The 17291-nt window shown below is 58.1% G+C and overlaps 2 protein-coding genes across 2 annotated transcripts; one reads left to right on the top strand and one right to left on the bottom strand.

Annotated features, from left to right (window-relative positions):
• The first annotated feature begins 1718 nt into the window (after nt 1-1718).
• APEH (acylaminoacyl-peptide hydrolase) lies at nt 1719-11636 on the top strand. The gene is made up of 22 exons (XM_066244504.1): nt 1719-1804; nt 1880-2012; nt 2553-2679; nt 3101-3194; nt 3292-3367; nt 3456-3619; nt 3786-3923; nt 4019-4110; nt 4189-4229; nt 4314-4435; nt 5986-6046; nt 7145-7242; nt 7921-7972; nt 8737-8825; nt 9266-9404; nt 9908-9991; nt 10070-10150; nt 10502-10590; nt 10706-10896; nt 10980-11082; nt 11166-11272; nt 11363-11636. The coding sequence occupies exons 1-22, from the start codon at nt 1793-1795 to the stop codon at nt 11466-11468; spliced, it is 2199 nt and encodes a 732-aa protein (XP_066100601.1). The 5' UTR covers nt 1719-1792; the 3' UTR covers nt 11469-11636.
• Nucleotides 11637-12049: 413 nt separating this feature from the next.
• Nucleotides 12050-16645, bottom strand: MST1 (macrophage stimulating 1). The gene is given in 19 exon segments (XM_066244505.1): nt 12050-12284; nt 12380-12513; nt 12597-12703; nt 12783-12929; nt 13073-13150; nt 13329-13449; nt 13551-13586; nt 13675-13811; nt 13927-14029; nt 14119-14249; nt 14399-14567; nt 14744-14862; nt 15002-15122; nt 15206-15342; nt 15424-15538; nt 15619-15731; nt 15810-15957; nt 16532-16615; nt 16618-16645. Coding segments are annotated over 19 exon segments (2169 nt in total). The 5' UTR covers nt 16625-16645; the 3' UTR covers nt 12050-12122.
• Nucleotides 16646-17291: the final 646 nt, after the last annotated feature.

The following is a 17291-nucleotide window of genomic DNA, read 5'->3' as shown; positions in this document are numbered from 1 at the left end:
AAAGGTGACAGAGGACAATCTGACTTTGGGTGATGGGTGTGCAACATAATTGAACGACAAGATAACCTGGACATGTTTTCTTTGAATATATGTATCCTGATTTATTGATGTCACCCCATTAAAAAAATAAAATTATAAAAAAGAAAAAAATTTTTAGAGAGAAAGAGGAAGAGGGGAGGGAGAGAGAGAGATAGATAGAGAGAGAGAGAGCAACTTGTCACTCCATTCACTTATGCACTCCTTGGTTGATTCTTGTGATTCTTGTATGTGCCCTAACTGGGGATCAGACCCACAACCTTGGCATATCAGGATGATGCTCTAACCAATTGAGCTACTGGGCCAGGGCTCAGTTGGTGTTTTTCTATTCTTTTTCATTTTAAACAGAATTTAGAAGGTGCAGTACCTCTTATTTATTTCTATATGTTCACCCCAAGTACTTAGGCGGCCATCCTCCAATGCGCAGCCTTCAGAGAGTTGCACCATGAGTTTCAAGCCAGTCTACCGCACATGCCCTGAAGGGCAGGCACCATGTTCCCACTCCTCCTGATCCCAGTTCTGGCCTTCACATCTTGCAGGCACTTACAAATGCAAGTGGTCTCAGGAAGTGAGGACTCTTTTTACTTAACTAGTCTGATATGGTTGATAGGAAAGGGGGAAGCTTCTGGCCAGGCAAGTGGGATCTCAGTCAAAGGCAAGGCTAGGCACAGGGAGCCAGGGCCCTGAGGTGTGGAAGACCAGCCAGGCTCAGGGTATATGGAGAAGGGGGGACATCCCTGCTGGCCTGACTGCGGCCCAGCCTCTCCTGCCCTCCTTCGCAGTCATGGCCCACTCAATCCTATGCCACTGTGCTGAGGGCGCCTGCCTGCCTGGGTTCTTCTTTCCACAGGAAACTGGCTCTGAGTGCAGCTGGATTCTACCAGGCCCTCTGCACCCAAGAGCTTGCTTGGGCTGAGGCCTGGGGAGGCAGGCAGAGGCCTAACCACTCAGGATCACCAGCAGAGTGCCACTGAGCAGGGTGGGTGCGGGCTGCAGGGACAGAGATAGCTCTTGGGGTTGGCCTGGTGGCTGATAACGCCAAGCCGCACCCTGAGAGCTCAGCACTCAGACGTGCTTACCCACAGCAGATCTCTGTCCTCTCCGTCTCCCTGCGAGCCCCACCTAGGTCAGAGCCTGGCACCGTCTGGCAAAGGCTGGCCCTGCATTGTACCAGGAGGGGCCCGAAAGTCAGCCCTAACGGCGGGAGATTCCTGCGGGGACAGGCCTCCTCCATCCCACTGACCTGGCTCCACCCCGTCCCTCTCATGGCGCGTAGGGCCCACCCCGCCCGGCTTCGCTCCTTTCGCCTTACAGCCTAGTCTGGACCCTGACCTCACCCCCTTCTTATGTGGGTCCTGTCGTCTCTCACGGCCTCGCCCCAGCCCGATGACCCGCTCCCGCATTGTGCCACCCCCTCTCCTCGGAAAGCCCATTCCCTCTCGTCCAGTAACAGGCGTGGCCCCAAGCCCACCTCTTAGCAGCCCAGTGCGCCCCTAAAAGGCCCGCTCCTCTCCTCGAGATCCCTGCCCTTCCCCTCCCGACGCCCCCGGGACCCGGAGCTCCCGCGTGCTCTCTGGGAACCCATCTCCTTACCACGCCCCTCCGCTAGCGGCCCCGCCCACTCGCCGGCGCGCTGTCCCTCCCATCCCGAGTCCCGGCCGTGTGGACTTTAGGGGCCCGCTGCAGGCCCCGCCCCCCGAATCCTCACTTCCGGGCGCCAGCGCGCCCCGCGTCGCCCCGGAGCCAGACCGCGACCATGGAGCGGCAGGTGAGGGCTCGGCTCGCGGTTCCCGTGGTCTTTGCAGCCCGAGCCGGGCCTGACCCTGGTGTGTCCCCTGCGCAGGTGCTGCTGAGCGAGCCCGAGGAGGCGGCGGCGCTGTACCGGGGCCTTAGCCGCCAGCCCGCGCTGAGCGCCGCCTGCCTGGGCCCGGAGGTCACCACGCAGTATGGGGGCCGCTACCGGACGGTGCACACTGGTGTGTGTATAGAGGGGCATCGGGCGGCAGGCCCACTCGGGTGGAGAGGAGGAGGCTGTACAGGGCACGCTGCTTGACAGGGCACACATGCATGTGGAGGAAAACCGGGCTTGGAGGGAGCGGGGGTGTAAGGGCGCACGCACCCCCCAGCGGGCCATGCACACGGGTGTATGTTGGAGGGCTGTTCAGACGTTATTATGGGATGGTGCCTGTTAGTACCTAAGTTGAGGGTGTGGGAATAGAATTCAGACCTGGGTGCAGGGTATGGGCCTTGTGGGGCTCATTCCCATCTCTCTGTGTCAGATGTGCCAGGATTCCCTCATGGTTCTGGGTGGATGCTGGAGGCCATAGTGGTTTCTCTCCAAGATGTCATCGTGATCTCAGGCGCTGGTGTCCTAGACTTGAGTTGTAGCACAGTGTTGTCTATCCTGCACCCAGGATATCTGGAGACAGATGGAGGGAGGTGGGCTGGGCCTTCCTGGGGTGGATGAAGGTTGGGGTGGCTGGTCAAGTTGAGCCCTCTCGTGTCTCTCCTCACAGAGTGGACCCAGAGGGACCTGGAACGTATGGAGAACATCCGATTCTGCCGCCAGTACCTGGTGTTCCACGATGGGGACTCGGTGGTGTTTGCAGGGCCTGCAGGCAACAGTGTCGAGACCCGGGGGGAGTAAGTTTGAGGAAACAAGCTTGAAGGCAAGACCACAGCCATCTGCAAGGCTTTTATGAGTACCTACCATGTTCCTGTGTGTGGGTAGGGCCCAGAAGGGAGGCCAGGAGCCAGATTCTGGCTCTTTGGAAACTCATTCAGTCTCTAGTGACATGGCCTGAGAAGCACTGGAGTTTTGCCCCAGACTTGGGCCTAGAGCAGAGCCCATGGACGCCTAGGGAGGCTGAGGAGAGTAGAGTCTGTGCCCTGGGGAGGAGAGGCAAGGCCAGCTACCATGGTGGGGGGTTAGAAGGGTTACAGGGGTTATTATGGGGCCAGAACCTCAAGAATCTTAACTAAGAGGCTGTGGCCAGTAAGGGGACAGGATGGGGCTATCGGTAGGTGGGAGACGATCCTGACCTACCACCTGTGTCTTTCTCAGACTGTTGAGCAGAGAGTCTCCTTCAGGTGCCATGAAGGCTGTGCTGCGCAAGGCTGGGAGCGCAGGCCCGGGGGAGGAGAAGCAGTTTCTGGAGGTGTGTCTACATGGGACCAGGTGGTGGGCAGCTGGGGCTCAGCCTACACGTAAGGCTATGTTGGGGGGCAGGCAGCCTGATGCCCAGATGTCTTCAGGTCTGGGAGAAGAACCGGAAGCTCAAGAGCTTCAATCTGTCGGCGCTGGAAAAACATGGGCCTGTGTACGAGGATGGTGAGGCAGCTGGCTGGTGAGCAGGCAGGGTGGACAGAAGGGGCAGCCATAGCCCAGGGCACCCCCTGATTGACCCTTCCTCACCCAGACTGCTTTGGCTGCCTGTCCTGGTCACACTCAGAAACACACTTGTTGTATGTGGCAGAGAAGAAGCGCCCTAAGGCTGAGTCCTTCTTTCAGACCAAAGCTTTGGATGTCAGTGGCAGTGATGATGAGATGGCTACGCCGAAGAAGCCAGACCAGGCCATCAAGGTGCTCAGGGCTGTGGCCAGTCCGTGAAGGCCCTGCTGGGCGGCCCTGGGGCTCAGTGTGTCCTCTTCCCAGACTGTACCTGTCAGAACTAGGGAGGCACTGGCTTCTAGGGGACAGGGCAGGCTCTTGCAAGATGGGCTGGGCATTGAATATCTTGTGTTCTCAGGGGGATCAGTTTGTATTTTATGAAGACTGGGGAGAAAGCATGGGTTCCAAAAGCACTCCGGTGCTCTGCGTGCTGGATGTCGAGAGTGGTAACATCTCTGTGCTTGAAGGAGTTCCTGAGAGTGTGTCCCCTGGACAGGTTAGCGCTGACTCCACCTCCATTCTCCTGGGGCCTGAGGGCCCTGCCTGAGCTACCGTCCTGTGTTCATACCTGCCCTGTGGTCTTGTTCACAGGCATTCTGGGCCCCTGGAGACACAGGCGTGGTGTTCGTAGGCTGGCAGCACGAGCCCTACCGGTTGGGCATCCGCTTCTGCACCAATCGCAGGTGAGGAAGTGGGACGAGGCTCAGGGGCCTTGAAGCTCAGGCTGGCCTCGAGGCTGAGTGTCTCTCTGGTGGTTCCAGGTCAGCCCTGTACTATGTGGATCTCATCGGGGGGAAGTGTGGTAAGTGCTGGCACCCACCTGTGCTTTGCTAACATGCGCTGGCCCTGCCAGCCTGCATGATGCTCACGTTTTCATGTGGTCCAGAGCTCCTGTCGGATGACTCTCTGGCTGTCTCTTCTCCCCGGCTGAGTCCAGACCAGTGTCGCATCGTCTACCTGCGGTACCCATCTCTGGTCCCCCATCATCAGTGTAGCCAGCTGTGCCTGGTGAGCTGGAGGTGGGTGGGGGGAGGTGTGCAAGAGGAAGGGATGCTGAGTGAGAACTGGAGTTCAGCCTTGGCTCCTCATGGGTCCCTCAGTGTACCTCCTCTCCCGGGTGCAGTGCTGGTGTGAGTTCTGCCTCTCCTCCCAAGGCAGTGCCTGGACACCGAGAGCGCAGCTGGCGTGGGTGGGGGCTTTGCACTGTTGAGGCTCCCCACCTTGGGAGCATTTTCTGTCTACAAGAATGATCCGCCCTGCCTGACCTGTGGTGGCACAGTGGATAAAGCGTCGACCTGGAAATGCTGAGGTTGCTGGTTCGAAACCCTGGGCTTGCCTGGTCAAGGCACATATGGGAGTTGATGCTTCCAGCTCCTCCTCCCTTCTCTCTCTCTCTCTGTCTCTCTCTCCTCTCTCTCCCTCTCTCCTCTCTAAAAATAAATAAATAATTATTAATTAAAAAAAAAAAAAAGAATGATCCGCCCTGCCTGACCAGGTGATGGCACAATGAGTAGAGCATTGGCCTGGGACACTGGGGACCCAGGATCAAAATCCCAAGGTCACCAGCTTGAGTGCAGGGTCGCTGCTTGAGTGTGGGATCATAGACATGATCCCATGGTTGCTGGCTTGAGCTCAAGGTCACTGGCTTGAGCAGTGGTCCCTGGCTCGGCTGGAGCCCCCCCCAGTCAAGGCACATATGAGAAAGCAATCAATGAAAACCTAAGGTGCTGCAACTATGAGTTGATGCTTCTCATCTCCTTCCTGTCTGTTATCTCTTTCTCTGTGTGTGTGTGTGTGTGTGTGTGTGTTATCCCTGTCTCTCTCTCTCTCCCTCTTGCGTGTATGCTAAAAAAAAAAAAAAAAGAAAAAAAAGGGCCCTGGCCAGTTGGCTCAGTGGTAGAGCGTCAGCCAGGTGTGCAGAAGTCCCGGGTTCGATTCCCAGCCAGGGCACACAGGAGAGGCGCCCATCTGCTTCTCCACCCCTCCCCCTCTCTGTCTCTCTCTTCCCCTCCCACAGCCAAGGCTCCATTGGAGCAAAAGATGGCCCGGGCACTGGGGATGGCTCCTTGGCCTCTGCCCCAGGCGCTAGAGTGGCTCTGGTCGCGACAGAGCGACGTCCCGGATGGGCAGAGCATCGCCCCCTGGTGGGCGTGCCGGGTGGATCCCGGTCGGGTGCATGCGGGAGTCTGTCTGACTGCCTCCCCGTTTCCAGCTTCAGAAAAATACAAAAAAAAAAAAAAAAAAAAGGGAATGATTCTCTCTTTGCTTCTCAGTTGCATGCGGCGGGCTCGGGAAGGGGCTAGGATATAGTGAGCAGTTATAGAGTCTTAGTTACAGGGTTCTTGCCCAAGAAGGGCTCTGTGCCCCTAGTGAAAGAAGTCCTTCCAGACATCTGGCCCAGATCACCAGAAAGAACATAAATTATGCTTATATTAAGTCCCCCCTCCCTTCCTTCCCTGAGGATAACCCTGGGTACCCTCAGAGGACTGGTACTGAACTCTGCGCCCTCGGGGCACTGCCAGTCCCCTGGCGGGCCTAACCATTGTGATCTCTTGCAGTATGACTGGTATACCAAGGTCACATCCGTGGTGGTGGACATTGTGCTTCGGCAGCTGGGAGGTAAGAGGCATGTGGCTGGACGGGTTAGTGCAGGCTACAGCTGTCTTCCTGCCATCTGTTCTCCCTGTGCCGGGCCAGTTACCTCAGCCCTTCCTTCGTGGGTTCCTTCTGACGTCTTCCTCCCTGCTGCGCCAGCCCCATGTCCAGCTTCCGTGCGGAGCAGGGCATCACCATAGAGAAGGGTTCCGATGGAGGAAGTCAGCCAGCCCAGAGCAGAGACCAGAGCGGCCCAAGCTGGCTGAGGGTTGGGTTTCATTCCCATGCTATAGTTCCTAGTTAGATTTCTCTGAGTGTTCCAGTGGCTGTCCAAAGCCACTGCTCCTTCAGGGGTCTGGGAACCTGCACTAGGCTGGAATGTCCTACTAGAGAGGCGCTGAGCCAAGGGTACTGCTTTGTCCCACCCCCAGTGCCCGCCCAGCATCAGTCCAGGCCCAGCCCTTGAGTTAGCAGAGTCTGGGAGGAAAGCTCTGGGCCGTAGGCTCCAGCCACAGTCTCAGTGCTCATAGCTCTGCTTAGGGTCCTGGACCGTCCCAGGGATGTGCGAGGTGAGCGTCTCTTCTCAGGCGGTCTGGTGAACTCCAGGAGTCCACTGGAAAGGGATTGCCTCTTTCTCTTTCCTTCGTGCTATAGGGATGTAGGATGCAGCAGTGGGCACCGGGTCTGAACCCCAGTTCTGCCCCTTATTTACCATGTCCTGACCTCTTGGAGCTTCCATTTTCCCATCTGTGGGGAGGGTGGTCATCCCTGCCTCCCTTGTAGGATTGTAGTGAGGGTTAAATGAGTGGTGGTAATCAAGACCAGGGTTCCTTCGGCCCACTGTGCTAAGCACTGTAATGGACAGACACGTGATCGCCGGTGCTGGTGAGCAGACATAGGAAAACCATTGCGTCTCCTCTAAGCACCTGCAGTTTCTCAGACGCTCCTGAGCTCTGCCTCTCCTGGGCCTTCAGGGGCCCCTGCCCCTCAGCCTCCTCTTCCGGCAGCTCCTCATTGCCTAGTGTGCCCCCACGTGCCAAGGGTGAATTCCCCAGCAGCTCGGCCTGTCTTGCCCCCCAATACCTCTCCTGGATGCAGCCCCCAGCCCTCCTGTCTTTGCAGAGAACTTCTCTGGGATCTACTGCAGCCTTCTGCCTCTGGGATGCTGGTCAGCTGACAGCCAGAGGGTGGTTTTTGATTCTCCTCAGCGCAGCCGACAGGTGAGGGACCCTGACTGTGTTGAGAAGCAGCCCCTGTGGTCCACCCTAATGGCTCCTGGGCCTAGAGGACAGCATACGCACACTGCTGGATGAAACACCAGCCACAAGCTAGAACATCAGTCCCTTAAGGCCCTGCCTGCCCCTGTCCTGGCCTCACTTCTCCTTGAGGGGTCTCTCTTCTGGTGGGCTCAGACGCCATCCTTGGTCATGGTGTCCCACAGTATCCACAACAGATTCCTTGCCGTTTTTTTCCTACGGTAGCTGCAACCCCTCCCCCAGGCATTTCCAGCTTGGGACAAGGGGGCTGGCACTGGGGTGGCCCCTAACCAGTGTACAGGGCGTGCTAGAGTTGAGGCAAAGGCCTTTCCCCAGGGATCGGGTGGGGACACCCACAGTGCTTTGGATTCCTTTTCAGTGTGGTGTCCTATTGTCCTCATTCCGGCTCGAAGGGGCTCAGAGGCATTTCTTACCTTGCCTAGGGTCACTCAGCAACTTGTGATGGGGCTACAATTTGAACCCAGGCCCTCAGGCTATTTGCTATTTACTGAGTAGATATCACCATAGTTGCTCACATCCCTGGCCTAACTCAGGGGTCCAGAAGAGGGCAGAGAGGAGGTAGGGGCGGGATACACAGGGCTCTTGGACATGATGCCACATGGGGCCTCCTTTCTGCTTCAGGACCTGTTTGCTGTGGACACCCAGGTGGGCAGTGTGACTTCCCTGACGGCTGGTGAGTGGGGCTGTGAATGGGCCAGCCAGGCCAGGGGTGGGACTGGGCAAGTGATGGCATTCTCGGCCACCACACCACGGACTGTCCTGCGGCCTTAACTGACAGTGTCAGAGGACCCTGCCTGTGCAGGCCCCTGACGCAGCCACAGCCTGCCTCTCCTGCTCCCCTCTTCTCCAGATGTCTTGACCCTGCCTCAGCGTGGCCTCAAATCTACAAACCTCCCTCTTGCCAGGGTTTGCCAGTCCTCTTTGTGCTCATACCTTAGGCACAAGCAACTCTGCCACCCAGGGCCCAGGCGTGGTGATTCTGTTCCTCAGATGTCTCAGTCCTTGTCCTGCCCTGACTGCACTCACTCCCCCTCAAAGCTGCCAAAGGTCATTCCCAAACTGTATCACACTGTCCAGACCCTGCTTAGGAATCATGGGCCTCCTGCCCAGAATCAATACCCTGCTCCCTACCCCTTGGACCTAGCAGCCACTGCTCCAGTGGTGATGGATGTGGCCTGGTGGCCTGCTGTGTCCCCAAAATTAGCAGTCCCTAGGCATAGCCAGTGTCTGCTGGATTAACAACAGACTAAGGGAGGCTCACCCCGGGCTGTATGTACTCAGATGTTTGTGATGGTCCCTTTGTGGACATCCCTTTGCTTCTCAGGCCAGAAGGGGCACCTTGCTACAGTGCCTCCAGCCTAGGACTCTGGCCTTGCAGGGAGTAGGTGGGAAAGGTGGTGGCCCTGCCAGGTGCTTAGTGGCATCTGCCTTCTCCAGGGGGGTCAGGTGGAAGCTGGAAGCTGCTCACAATTGACCGGGATCTCATGGTGGCACAGTTCTCCACACCCAGCCTACCCCCAAGCCTGGTGAGTGTCAGTGGTCCCCAACCCAGGAGGCAGGGGTTCTAGGCAGGCAGGGGTCCCCAGGTCAGAGAACTGGCCCCAGAGTCTGACTGAGGCCTTTCAGCTTGTGAGAGGCGAGGACGTGAACCCAACCCAGCATGGTGCCTGAGGGTCTGACACCACGGAAAGGAACTAACAGGCTAAGGTCTGCTCTATACAGAACAGCGCATCTGGGAAACTGCCCAGTCCTTTGGCTTAACAGAGCATAGGGAGATAGCAGAGCCTAGAGGAAGAGGGACGGGTGTGGGCAAGTACCTCTGTATATAGCGGCACACAGTGGGAGTCCGTGCCATACCCGCTGGAGGAGTAGAAGGCCCAGTGTTGTGAAAACTGCCCACCTCCCACCCTGGGCAGAGGTGAAAGGGCAGGGAGGCAGCCCTTGACATACTTTTTCCCTTTGGCAGAAAGTTGGGTTCCTGCCTCCTGCAGGGAAGGAACAGTCGGTGGTTTGGGTGTCCCTGGAGGAGGCCGAGCCCATCCCTGACATCTCCTGGGGCATCCGGGTGCTACACCCACCCCCAGAGCAAGAGAATATGCAGTATGGTGAGCGGGGCCAGGGGCAAGGGACGCCTTCTCCAAGGTCCCCAGCACAGAGCAGCTGTGGCCCCCTTTCCTGCCTCCTGCTTCCTGCCCCACGGCTCACACTGAAGGGTTTCTTGGGATTATCTCCAAGGGTTACTCTTCTTCCTCTTGTGGACAGACATGGGGAGTATAGTGTCCAGGCATCTGGTCTCCTGCTCTGAGTATCAGAGCTTGGAATCACCAGGCCAACTCATCTGTGGTGGGGAAACCAAGGCCCAAATAAGACAGGCCCGATACGAGGTCTGTGACCACCCCTCACCCAGAAAGCTGTCCTTGCAGAGAGGGATTCCCTGTCTAGGGCAGGAGCGTGAACTTCTTGGGGCCCATGTGTCCCTGTGTGGGCTGCCTTGGCCAGGTCTCTGTTCTAGAGGTCTGGGGCTGACCGGCAGCGAGAGCTGAGGCCTTTACGGGGCAGCCCCTGGGCAGTGGCACCGGCTCTGCTGACTGCTGCCTTCTCCCTGCAGCTGGCCTTGACTTTGAAGTAATCCTTCTGCAGCCCAGCAACCCTCCAGATAAGACCCAGGTGCCCATGGTGGTCATGCCCCACGGTAGGCATCTGGCCTAAGAGCCCCTGCCCTCACCGTCGCCCCAAGCTGGCTCTTTCACCCTCTGCTCCCTGTCTGCAGGGGGCCCCCATTCATCCTTTGTCACGGGCTGGATGCTCTTCCCAGCCTTGCTTTGCAAGATGGGCTTTGCAGTACTGCTAGGTGAGTGAGCAGGGCCCCACAGCTCTGGTAGGGCTGTGCAGGGTGACGGGGTGGGTCTGGTTTGTACAAGCACCATGGGTACCACCGTAGTCTCCAGGCCTCTCTGTAGCCAGACCTGGTAACCACTCCTGGGAACTGTCCTGCCCATGGCGTGGTGGTACGAGGGACTAACTTGGGACTCCCATGGAAAGCTGTGGTCACTGGGCAGCAGCCTCAAATCTCTTGGTCCCTTCCCCCTGACAGCCTGTGTCCAGCTGGCCCCAACGCCTACATCACAGATGGGTGTAAAGGTGTCCAGGGGGGTTGGGAATGTCACTTGACCACCATGTCTGGTCCCTTCCCGGCCTCCAGTGAACTATCGTGGCTCCACGGGCTTTGGCCAGGACAGCATCCTCTCCCTCCCAGGCAACGTGGGCCACCAAGATGTGAAGGATGTTCAGGTAGCAGGGGCTGGGGCTTCGGCCTCTGAACAGGCTGGAGGGTGGGGCTGGGGGTGTGGCTCCATCCAGCTGGGCAGCAGCTGGTTGCAGTGTGTACTCTGCCCCCACCCTGTAGTTTGCAGTAGAGCAGGTGCTTCATGAGGAACACTTTGATGAAGGCCGTGTGGCCCTTATGGGTGGTTCCCACGGTGGCTTCCTCTCCTGCCACCTGATTGGTCAGTATCCGGAGATGTATGGTGCCTGCGTGGCACGGAACCCTGTGACCAACATTGCCTCCATGATGGGCTCCACTGACATCCCTGACTGGTGGGTGTGCCCCATAGGTCCCTGCCCTTCTCCTGTCCACCCTACGCCCCTGTGAGATGCCACATCAGCTCAGTCTCTTGTAGGTGTGTGGTAGAGGCTGGCTTCCCCTTCAACAACGACTGCCTGCCAGACCTCAGTGTGTGGGCTGAGATGCTGCACAAGTCTCCCATCAAGTATACCCCGCAGGTACACAGTCCTCCCCCTGTCCAGTGTGCTGCCAATCTTTCCAGACCTGGGGCCCTGCTCACCATCACTCCTTACACACCCAGGTGAAAACACCACTGTTACTGATGATCGGCCAGGAGGACCGGCGTGTGCCTTTCAAGCAGGGCATAGAGTATTACCGTGCCCTCAAGGCCCGGAAGGTGCCTGTTCGGTGAGTGCATCCAGACAGCCCTGGCCGCTGGTGGGCAGGTGAGCAGGGGAGCACCCTCCAACCTCAAACATGACTGCCCAACCTCTACAGGCTCCTTCTGTATCCCAAAAGTACCCATGCACTATCCGAGGTGGAAGTGGAGTCAGACAGTTTCATGAATGCTGTGCTCTGGCTACGCATGCACTTGGGCAGCTGAAGCCCTGTCTCTGCACAAGCTAGCTGGTTGGCAGATGCCACACCCGACTCTTGGAGAGCCCCAGGGTCTGGCAAAGCAGTGAGAGGCTTCCTGGGCTTTGGACTCCATGGATGGGTGAGCCAAGAAATGTGGACTATATGGTTTTAATAAATGAAGACAGAGTTGGTTCCTGCTGGTACTTTGTGCCCAGCCATGCTGAATCCCAGCCCCGCCCCCGAGGTTCAGAGACTGTAGACCCTGGGTGTGGTAGCCATAAGGACCTCATCTACCTCCAGTGTGAGAGGGAAGGGGACAATGAGGGATTTAGCCACTGCTTGTCCTTGCCAAGTGGGATTCCACCAGGCTAGCTCCCTCTACTGCAACCCCTTCTATTAGAAACTGCCCCACACCACTCTTCTCCCAACGGTTTATTTAGGGGACTAATGAGGCCCTGCCCTTTCACAACACCCACAGGCTGAGGTAGTCCTAGAGGTCAGATCGCCCCAGCCCAGGGTGCGCAGGGCCTGAGCAACCCAGGCCCTAGCAAGGAGTTGCCAATTCATTCCCTAGAAACAGAGGCTAAGAAGCACCCTGCACAGGTGTAAAGAGGAAAGGTGTCTTTATGTCTGACAGGAAGCTTTGTCCTTCCCAAAGTACATGAGATCGAGGCTGGGCCTAGCCCAGCCGCATGACCTTGTGAATCCAGTCTACAAACACAGAGACACGCGTGAAGATTGCTGGCCATTGGGGCCGTGCACACACTCGGTTGGGAATTATAATTCCCTCCAGGACCCAACAGTCATGGGTAAAGCAGGCAAGTGGGCCCCCGTAGTCACCCTGGAAGGTGGGAGAACTGGTGAGTGGCCTGGGCCATGGCAGAGACTAGTCCCACCCCCACTCCACCCCGGCTGGGCAGAGGCCCTGCCACTGACCTCACAGGCACCCACAGGGGCCAACAGTCCCTTAGTGCACATCTCACTCTCACGTACACGTCCTCGGTACTTGATGTTACATTCCTGGTTAGAGATGACATTGAGCGAAGCCACGTTGAGGACCGTGTTGTTCCCTGTATAGTATACACAGTAAAGGGGATGAGAGGAAGCTCTGGCCCTCTTGCTCAGACAGTCCTTGCCCCCGCACTGCTCTTACCTTTGCTCTCGCCCCAGCCTGCAATCTCACACTTGGTACCTGAGGGCACCACGTACCGCTCAGGGGGCAAGCAGATCAGGGCCACACGCTGGTTCAGGGTCACAGGTCTTTAGCAGAAATTGAGCACTCAGGGCCTGAGGCCATGAGGCCCAGCCCCACTTCATGCCCTCTAGACTTGTCACACACCTCTCCAGCTTGAGTAGAATGAGCTGGGAGTCTGAGGGTCCACATATCATCTTAGCCACTGCGACCCGCTGCAAGCCTGGCTCCCTGGGCTGTGGGTTCTGGAACATGGTGCCCAACCATACTTCGTAGCCCAGAAGAGGCACGTGGCTGGGAGAGGAGCTCTGCTCAGTCATGATTTATAGTCCACTGCCCCAGGCTCACCTGTCAGCTTGCCTGGGGAAGGTGACTAAGGGGAAGATAAAGGTTTGGGGGTGGGAAGAGGTGGATCCCCAAACCCAAGGGAAGCTCACCAGGAGGAGAAGCACTGCCGGGCAGTCAGTACCCACTGCTCCTTCACTAGGGACCCCCCACAGAAGTGCTGACCCTGCCTGGAGGAGTAGGGGTTGGTCACTCCTCACCCTTCCAGTGAGTCCTGGCCCACAGACTGGACCTGCCATCTCTCGGCTAGGACCTCTGAGGCTAGGGGAAGTTCCGCACCCTCTGATGACATAAACAGAGGACCCAGCCGCAGCCCCTCGCCTGGGGAGATGGGCCATTGTGCCTCACCGGTTGCGCAAGCTGACTGTCCAGGGTGAGTTTCCAGGCTGGCCCCCCACCACACGCAGCTTGGTGCTGCGGTGGTCCAGGCGAGGCACCCTCTTACCACACTTCTCAAACAGCACCTGGTCTGGGGGGTAGGAGGGGCCGGATGAAACCCCCACTGTATGTAGATGGGATAGATAGGAAACAAAGCCCCCCCTCCCCGCCACGCCTGGCCGAAGTCGGTACCTGGGGGCTCCAGGATGGAAGGTGGTTGATCGTTATCTGAAAGAACCAAGTTCACTCAGTTTAGCAAGCCAGCCTTTGACTATAGAGTTGGGTGCGGAGCCCTGTGGGAGTGTCCCGCGCTCACCGCATCGCCGCAGTGCACAGTAGTCAAACGGAGTCCCTGGGTCCGTAGTGTAGCACCAGGGCCCGTGGCTGTCCCCGTCCGGGTTCCGGCAAAAGTTCGCCTCCAGATTCGCGTGGGGGGCGGAGGTGGGCGTGAACCTAGGTGGGAAGGGGAGCAAATCGTAGCAGGATCATCCCACATCCTCGCGGGGCTCCAATTTGAGAGGCCACGATGTGGTGTTAGGGTTCGGGCCGGAGGCGCCGACCAACTCACTGTGGCTTGTGCGGCGTCTCTGCGGACCAGTGCTGGCACTGGACGCCCTTGCGGGTCTTGCTGACCGTGCCGCGGTACTGCTCCCCCGAGCCATGGTAGCACTCTGCAGCGGGCGGGCGGGAGGGGGCGGCTGTCATACGGTTCTCCCCTGAGCTCTGTCACTAGGTGCCTCCAGCCCAGCTTGGGCCTTACCCTCGGGTCGCACGTTGTTGGTGCAGCGCCGGATCTGGTAGCAGAAGGCCATCCGCATGCCAGGCCGCGATGTGAAGCACCAGGGTGCCTCCGAGCCGTCAGGATTTCGGCAGAAGTTCTCCCGAAGGTCCCTGGGCAGGTGCTCGACTCAGGGCAGGTGGGTTCCAGCCCACCTCCAGCTGGAGCCCAGCCTCCGACTCCGCCCCAGGCCCCGCCCTCCTCAAGCCCCGCCCCGGGAGCTCTTGTAGAAGTATGCCCCGGCGACAGCCCGCCACCTCACTTGCACGCATATTTCTCGGGTGCAAAACGATGCTGATGTGGATTCTGCGCATCCCAACGCTGGCAGGGCACGCCCGCGGCGGTGGTGTTAGCCGTGCCCCGGTAGCCCTCGCCCTTCTCGTGGAAGCAATTGAGCGTCGTGACTTCTTGGCGCGGCTGTGCCTCGGGCCCTTGGAAGGACCGAGGCCGATCGGAGCCCAAGCCAGAGCTGAGACCCAGGTTGGGGCTGAGGCCGAAACCCATTCCAGCTGGTCCCCCGCTGGTCACGCCAAGCCCCTCCCCTTTACCACTAAGCCACGCCCCCGCACTTCCCAGGTGCCTCTCAGGCCCAGGCCTCAAGTCCTACCGCAGCGGGGGAGGTCGCAGAACTCTCGCTCCACCTGCGGGTCGGTAGTGTAGCACCAGGGCCGCTCCGAGCCGTCAGGATTCCGGCAATAGTTGTCGTCCAGGTCTTTGTCAAGGAACCTGGGGACGCGTAAACAAGAAGACCCTGGGACACAGGCCTTGTCTGACCCCTATTACTGCTTTATGTCGGACCCCGCTCCTGGGAACCGGGGTCCTCCCCTCCCTTAGTCCCCGAGGCGCTGCGCCAGCCCAGGCGTACTTGCTGGGCTCAAAGGGATGCGAGTGCGGGCGCTGCAGGTCCCAGCGCTGACACTCGCGTCCTGACTCGGTACGGTCCACTGAGCCGCGGTAGTCCTCTCCATTGCACCAAACGCAAGCGGCTGGAGACACAGGGCAGTGTGGGTTTGTGGACCGGTATGCCGGTATGCTCCTCCCACCCCAGGCTCGACCCAGAGTCTCTTACCTTCCCGGCAGGACTTGATGCCACAGCTCTGAAAGCGCTCAGCAGGGTCTGTCGTATAGCACCAGGGACCTCTGGGGTCCCTGTCGGGGTTGCGGCAGAAGTTCTCCTCTAAGCCATTCTGGAGTGTGGGCACATACCTGGGTGCAGAGAGCTGCAATACAGTGCATGCTGGGGGCAGGTGCTCACCGGCAGGGACAGAAAGGAGGTATCCATCTCACTTGTGGTCATTGGGAAGCCTGTGGCTCCAGGGCTGGCAAGTTAGGCCACCTGTGGTGATGGCTACGGTGCCCCGGTACTTGACCCCACTGTCCATGATGCAGGTCCGCACATAGTCTGGGAGCAATAGACCCACATCAACCAGGTCTGAGGCCCCAGCACCCCTATCGTGAACACCCTTCTCCACAGCTGCTCACCTTTCTTTTGGAAGAGATCGCAGCGCCCGGAATGCTGCAGCCGTGTGTGGGGTGAGTCCTGGGTCCATGGCAGCAGCTGGCAACCACGGCTGCTCACATTGTAATGGAAAGCCCTAGGAAGAGGAGACATAGTGTCACACAGTGCCCAGGTCCCTTTGTTCCTCTGCCCCCTATGCCCTATCACCACTCACCTGCAATCCAGTAGGGGCCCGCAACGCCCTGCACACTCCTCGGCATCTGCTACATCCTCTTGCCAAAGGCCAGGCCCCACTGAATGTAGCAGGTGTTGCAGCTCCCTACCCCGTAGAACCTGGAAGTCATTCAAAGGGGAGCGCTGCCCTGCGAGGTGGGCATGCATGTCAGTTAATGTATAACAAACAGCACATCCACATTTTGTTTATTTGAGAGATCAAAGCTCTGGGATGGACTCTGTGGCCATATTCATGGGTCAGACCACTGTACAGGGTGGGAGAAGCAGGCCCAGACCCGGTAGGTATCACCTGTACCACTGTTTTGTAGGCAAGGCACCAGGCTCAGATCTAAAACATACATTCTATGAGAGCAGTGGGAAGTGGTGATGCCCGATAGAATTGTTTCATCTCTCAGCTGAAAATGCCAGGCCGAAAGCTGTCATACTACCCAGGCAGAGGCCTAACCCAGGCATTCTGACTCTTACCAGCACAAGGGCATATGCTAGGTTAGAGGGTTAGACAAGGCTGGTAGGGGATAACTGCCTGTATGTGTGCCTCTGTTCGTTCCCAACATTGACTCAATGCCACAGCAGACATTCTAACGAAGGCCTAAGTAGGCAGTGTGTATCTGTATGCCTGGGACTGCCCGGCTTGAATAGCAGGGGCCTGGGGCTGACTGCTTCCTAAAGGCAGATGGGGATCGAGGTGGGGGACATACTCACCAGGGGTCCATGGGCACTGCATCAGAAGGAGCAGGAATGGGAGCCACCCCATCCTCCTAGCTAGCGGCTGCACTGTGACCCACACAGCCCCATCCGGGAAATTGTGAAACCTGTTTCTACTGGATTGGGTGGCCTTGGTTCCACACCCACACCGCCGGCCTGCTAGGGCCTGACCTGAGACCCAGTGATAGGAATGGGGGTGGGGCTAGGCCTCAGTTCCCCTGGATGAGGGGCAAGGACCCTTACTCTGGCATAGCTAGGCCCTGAGAGGCCTCCCTATGTAGTTGGAAAGGTTCGATAGGGACTCTTTCTTAAATTATTATTGAGTTTGAGAGAGAGATCAATTTGTCGTCCCACTTATTTATGCATTCTTTGGTTGATTCTTGTATGTGCCCTGACTAGGGATGGAACCTGCAACCTTGGTGTATCAGGACAATGCTCTAACCACTGAGTTACCTGTCCAGGGCCAGTCAGGACCCTTGAGGTGCCATGGGGTGAGGATGGAGTCCCCCTGCAGCCTAGGCTACTCTGAAGGGAAGGGCAGTATAGACTCAGTTGCTGCCAGATGCCTGGGTTATAGCCCCTAGGTGGTGTTATTAAACCTTTCTGAGCCTGTTTTCCCCTGGAAAATGAGGAGTGTTCCCAGCCCCAGCCCCCCACTCCCACCCCCAAAGCAGCTGCCCCTTTCTCTGTCTTATCAGCTCCACCTGTAGGCAGCTGGGCCAGTTACCAGAAAGGGGTCCTAGCCCTTTGGGTCTGC

The sequence above is a fragment of the Saccopteryx bilineata genome, chromosome 10 (genome assembly GCF_036850765.1).
Source record: "Saccopteryx bilineata isolate mSacBil1 chromosome 10, mSacBil1_pri_phased_curated, whole genome shotgun sequence".
NCBI lineage: Eukaryota > Metazoa > Chordata > Mammalia > Chiroptera > Emballonuridae > Saccopteryx > Saccopteryx bilineata.
Note: the sequence above shows the minus strand (reverse complement) of the source record. Positions and strands in the feature narration are given on the sequence as shown.

What these genes read in the sequence shown, in the direction of transcription:
- APEH (XM_066244504.1), top strand. An exon ending in GCAAGAGAATATGCAGTATG is followed by an intron (nt 9,405 to 9,907) that starts GTGAGCGGGGCC and finishes TTCTCCCTGCAG; the next exon opens with CTGGCCTTGACTTTGAAGTA. An exon ending in AAGATGTGAAGGATGTTCAG is followed by an intron (nt 10,591 to 10,705) that starts GTAGCAGGGGCT and finishes CCCACCCTGTAG; the next exon opens with TTTGCAGTAGAGCAGGTGCT.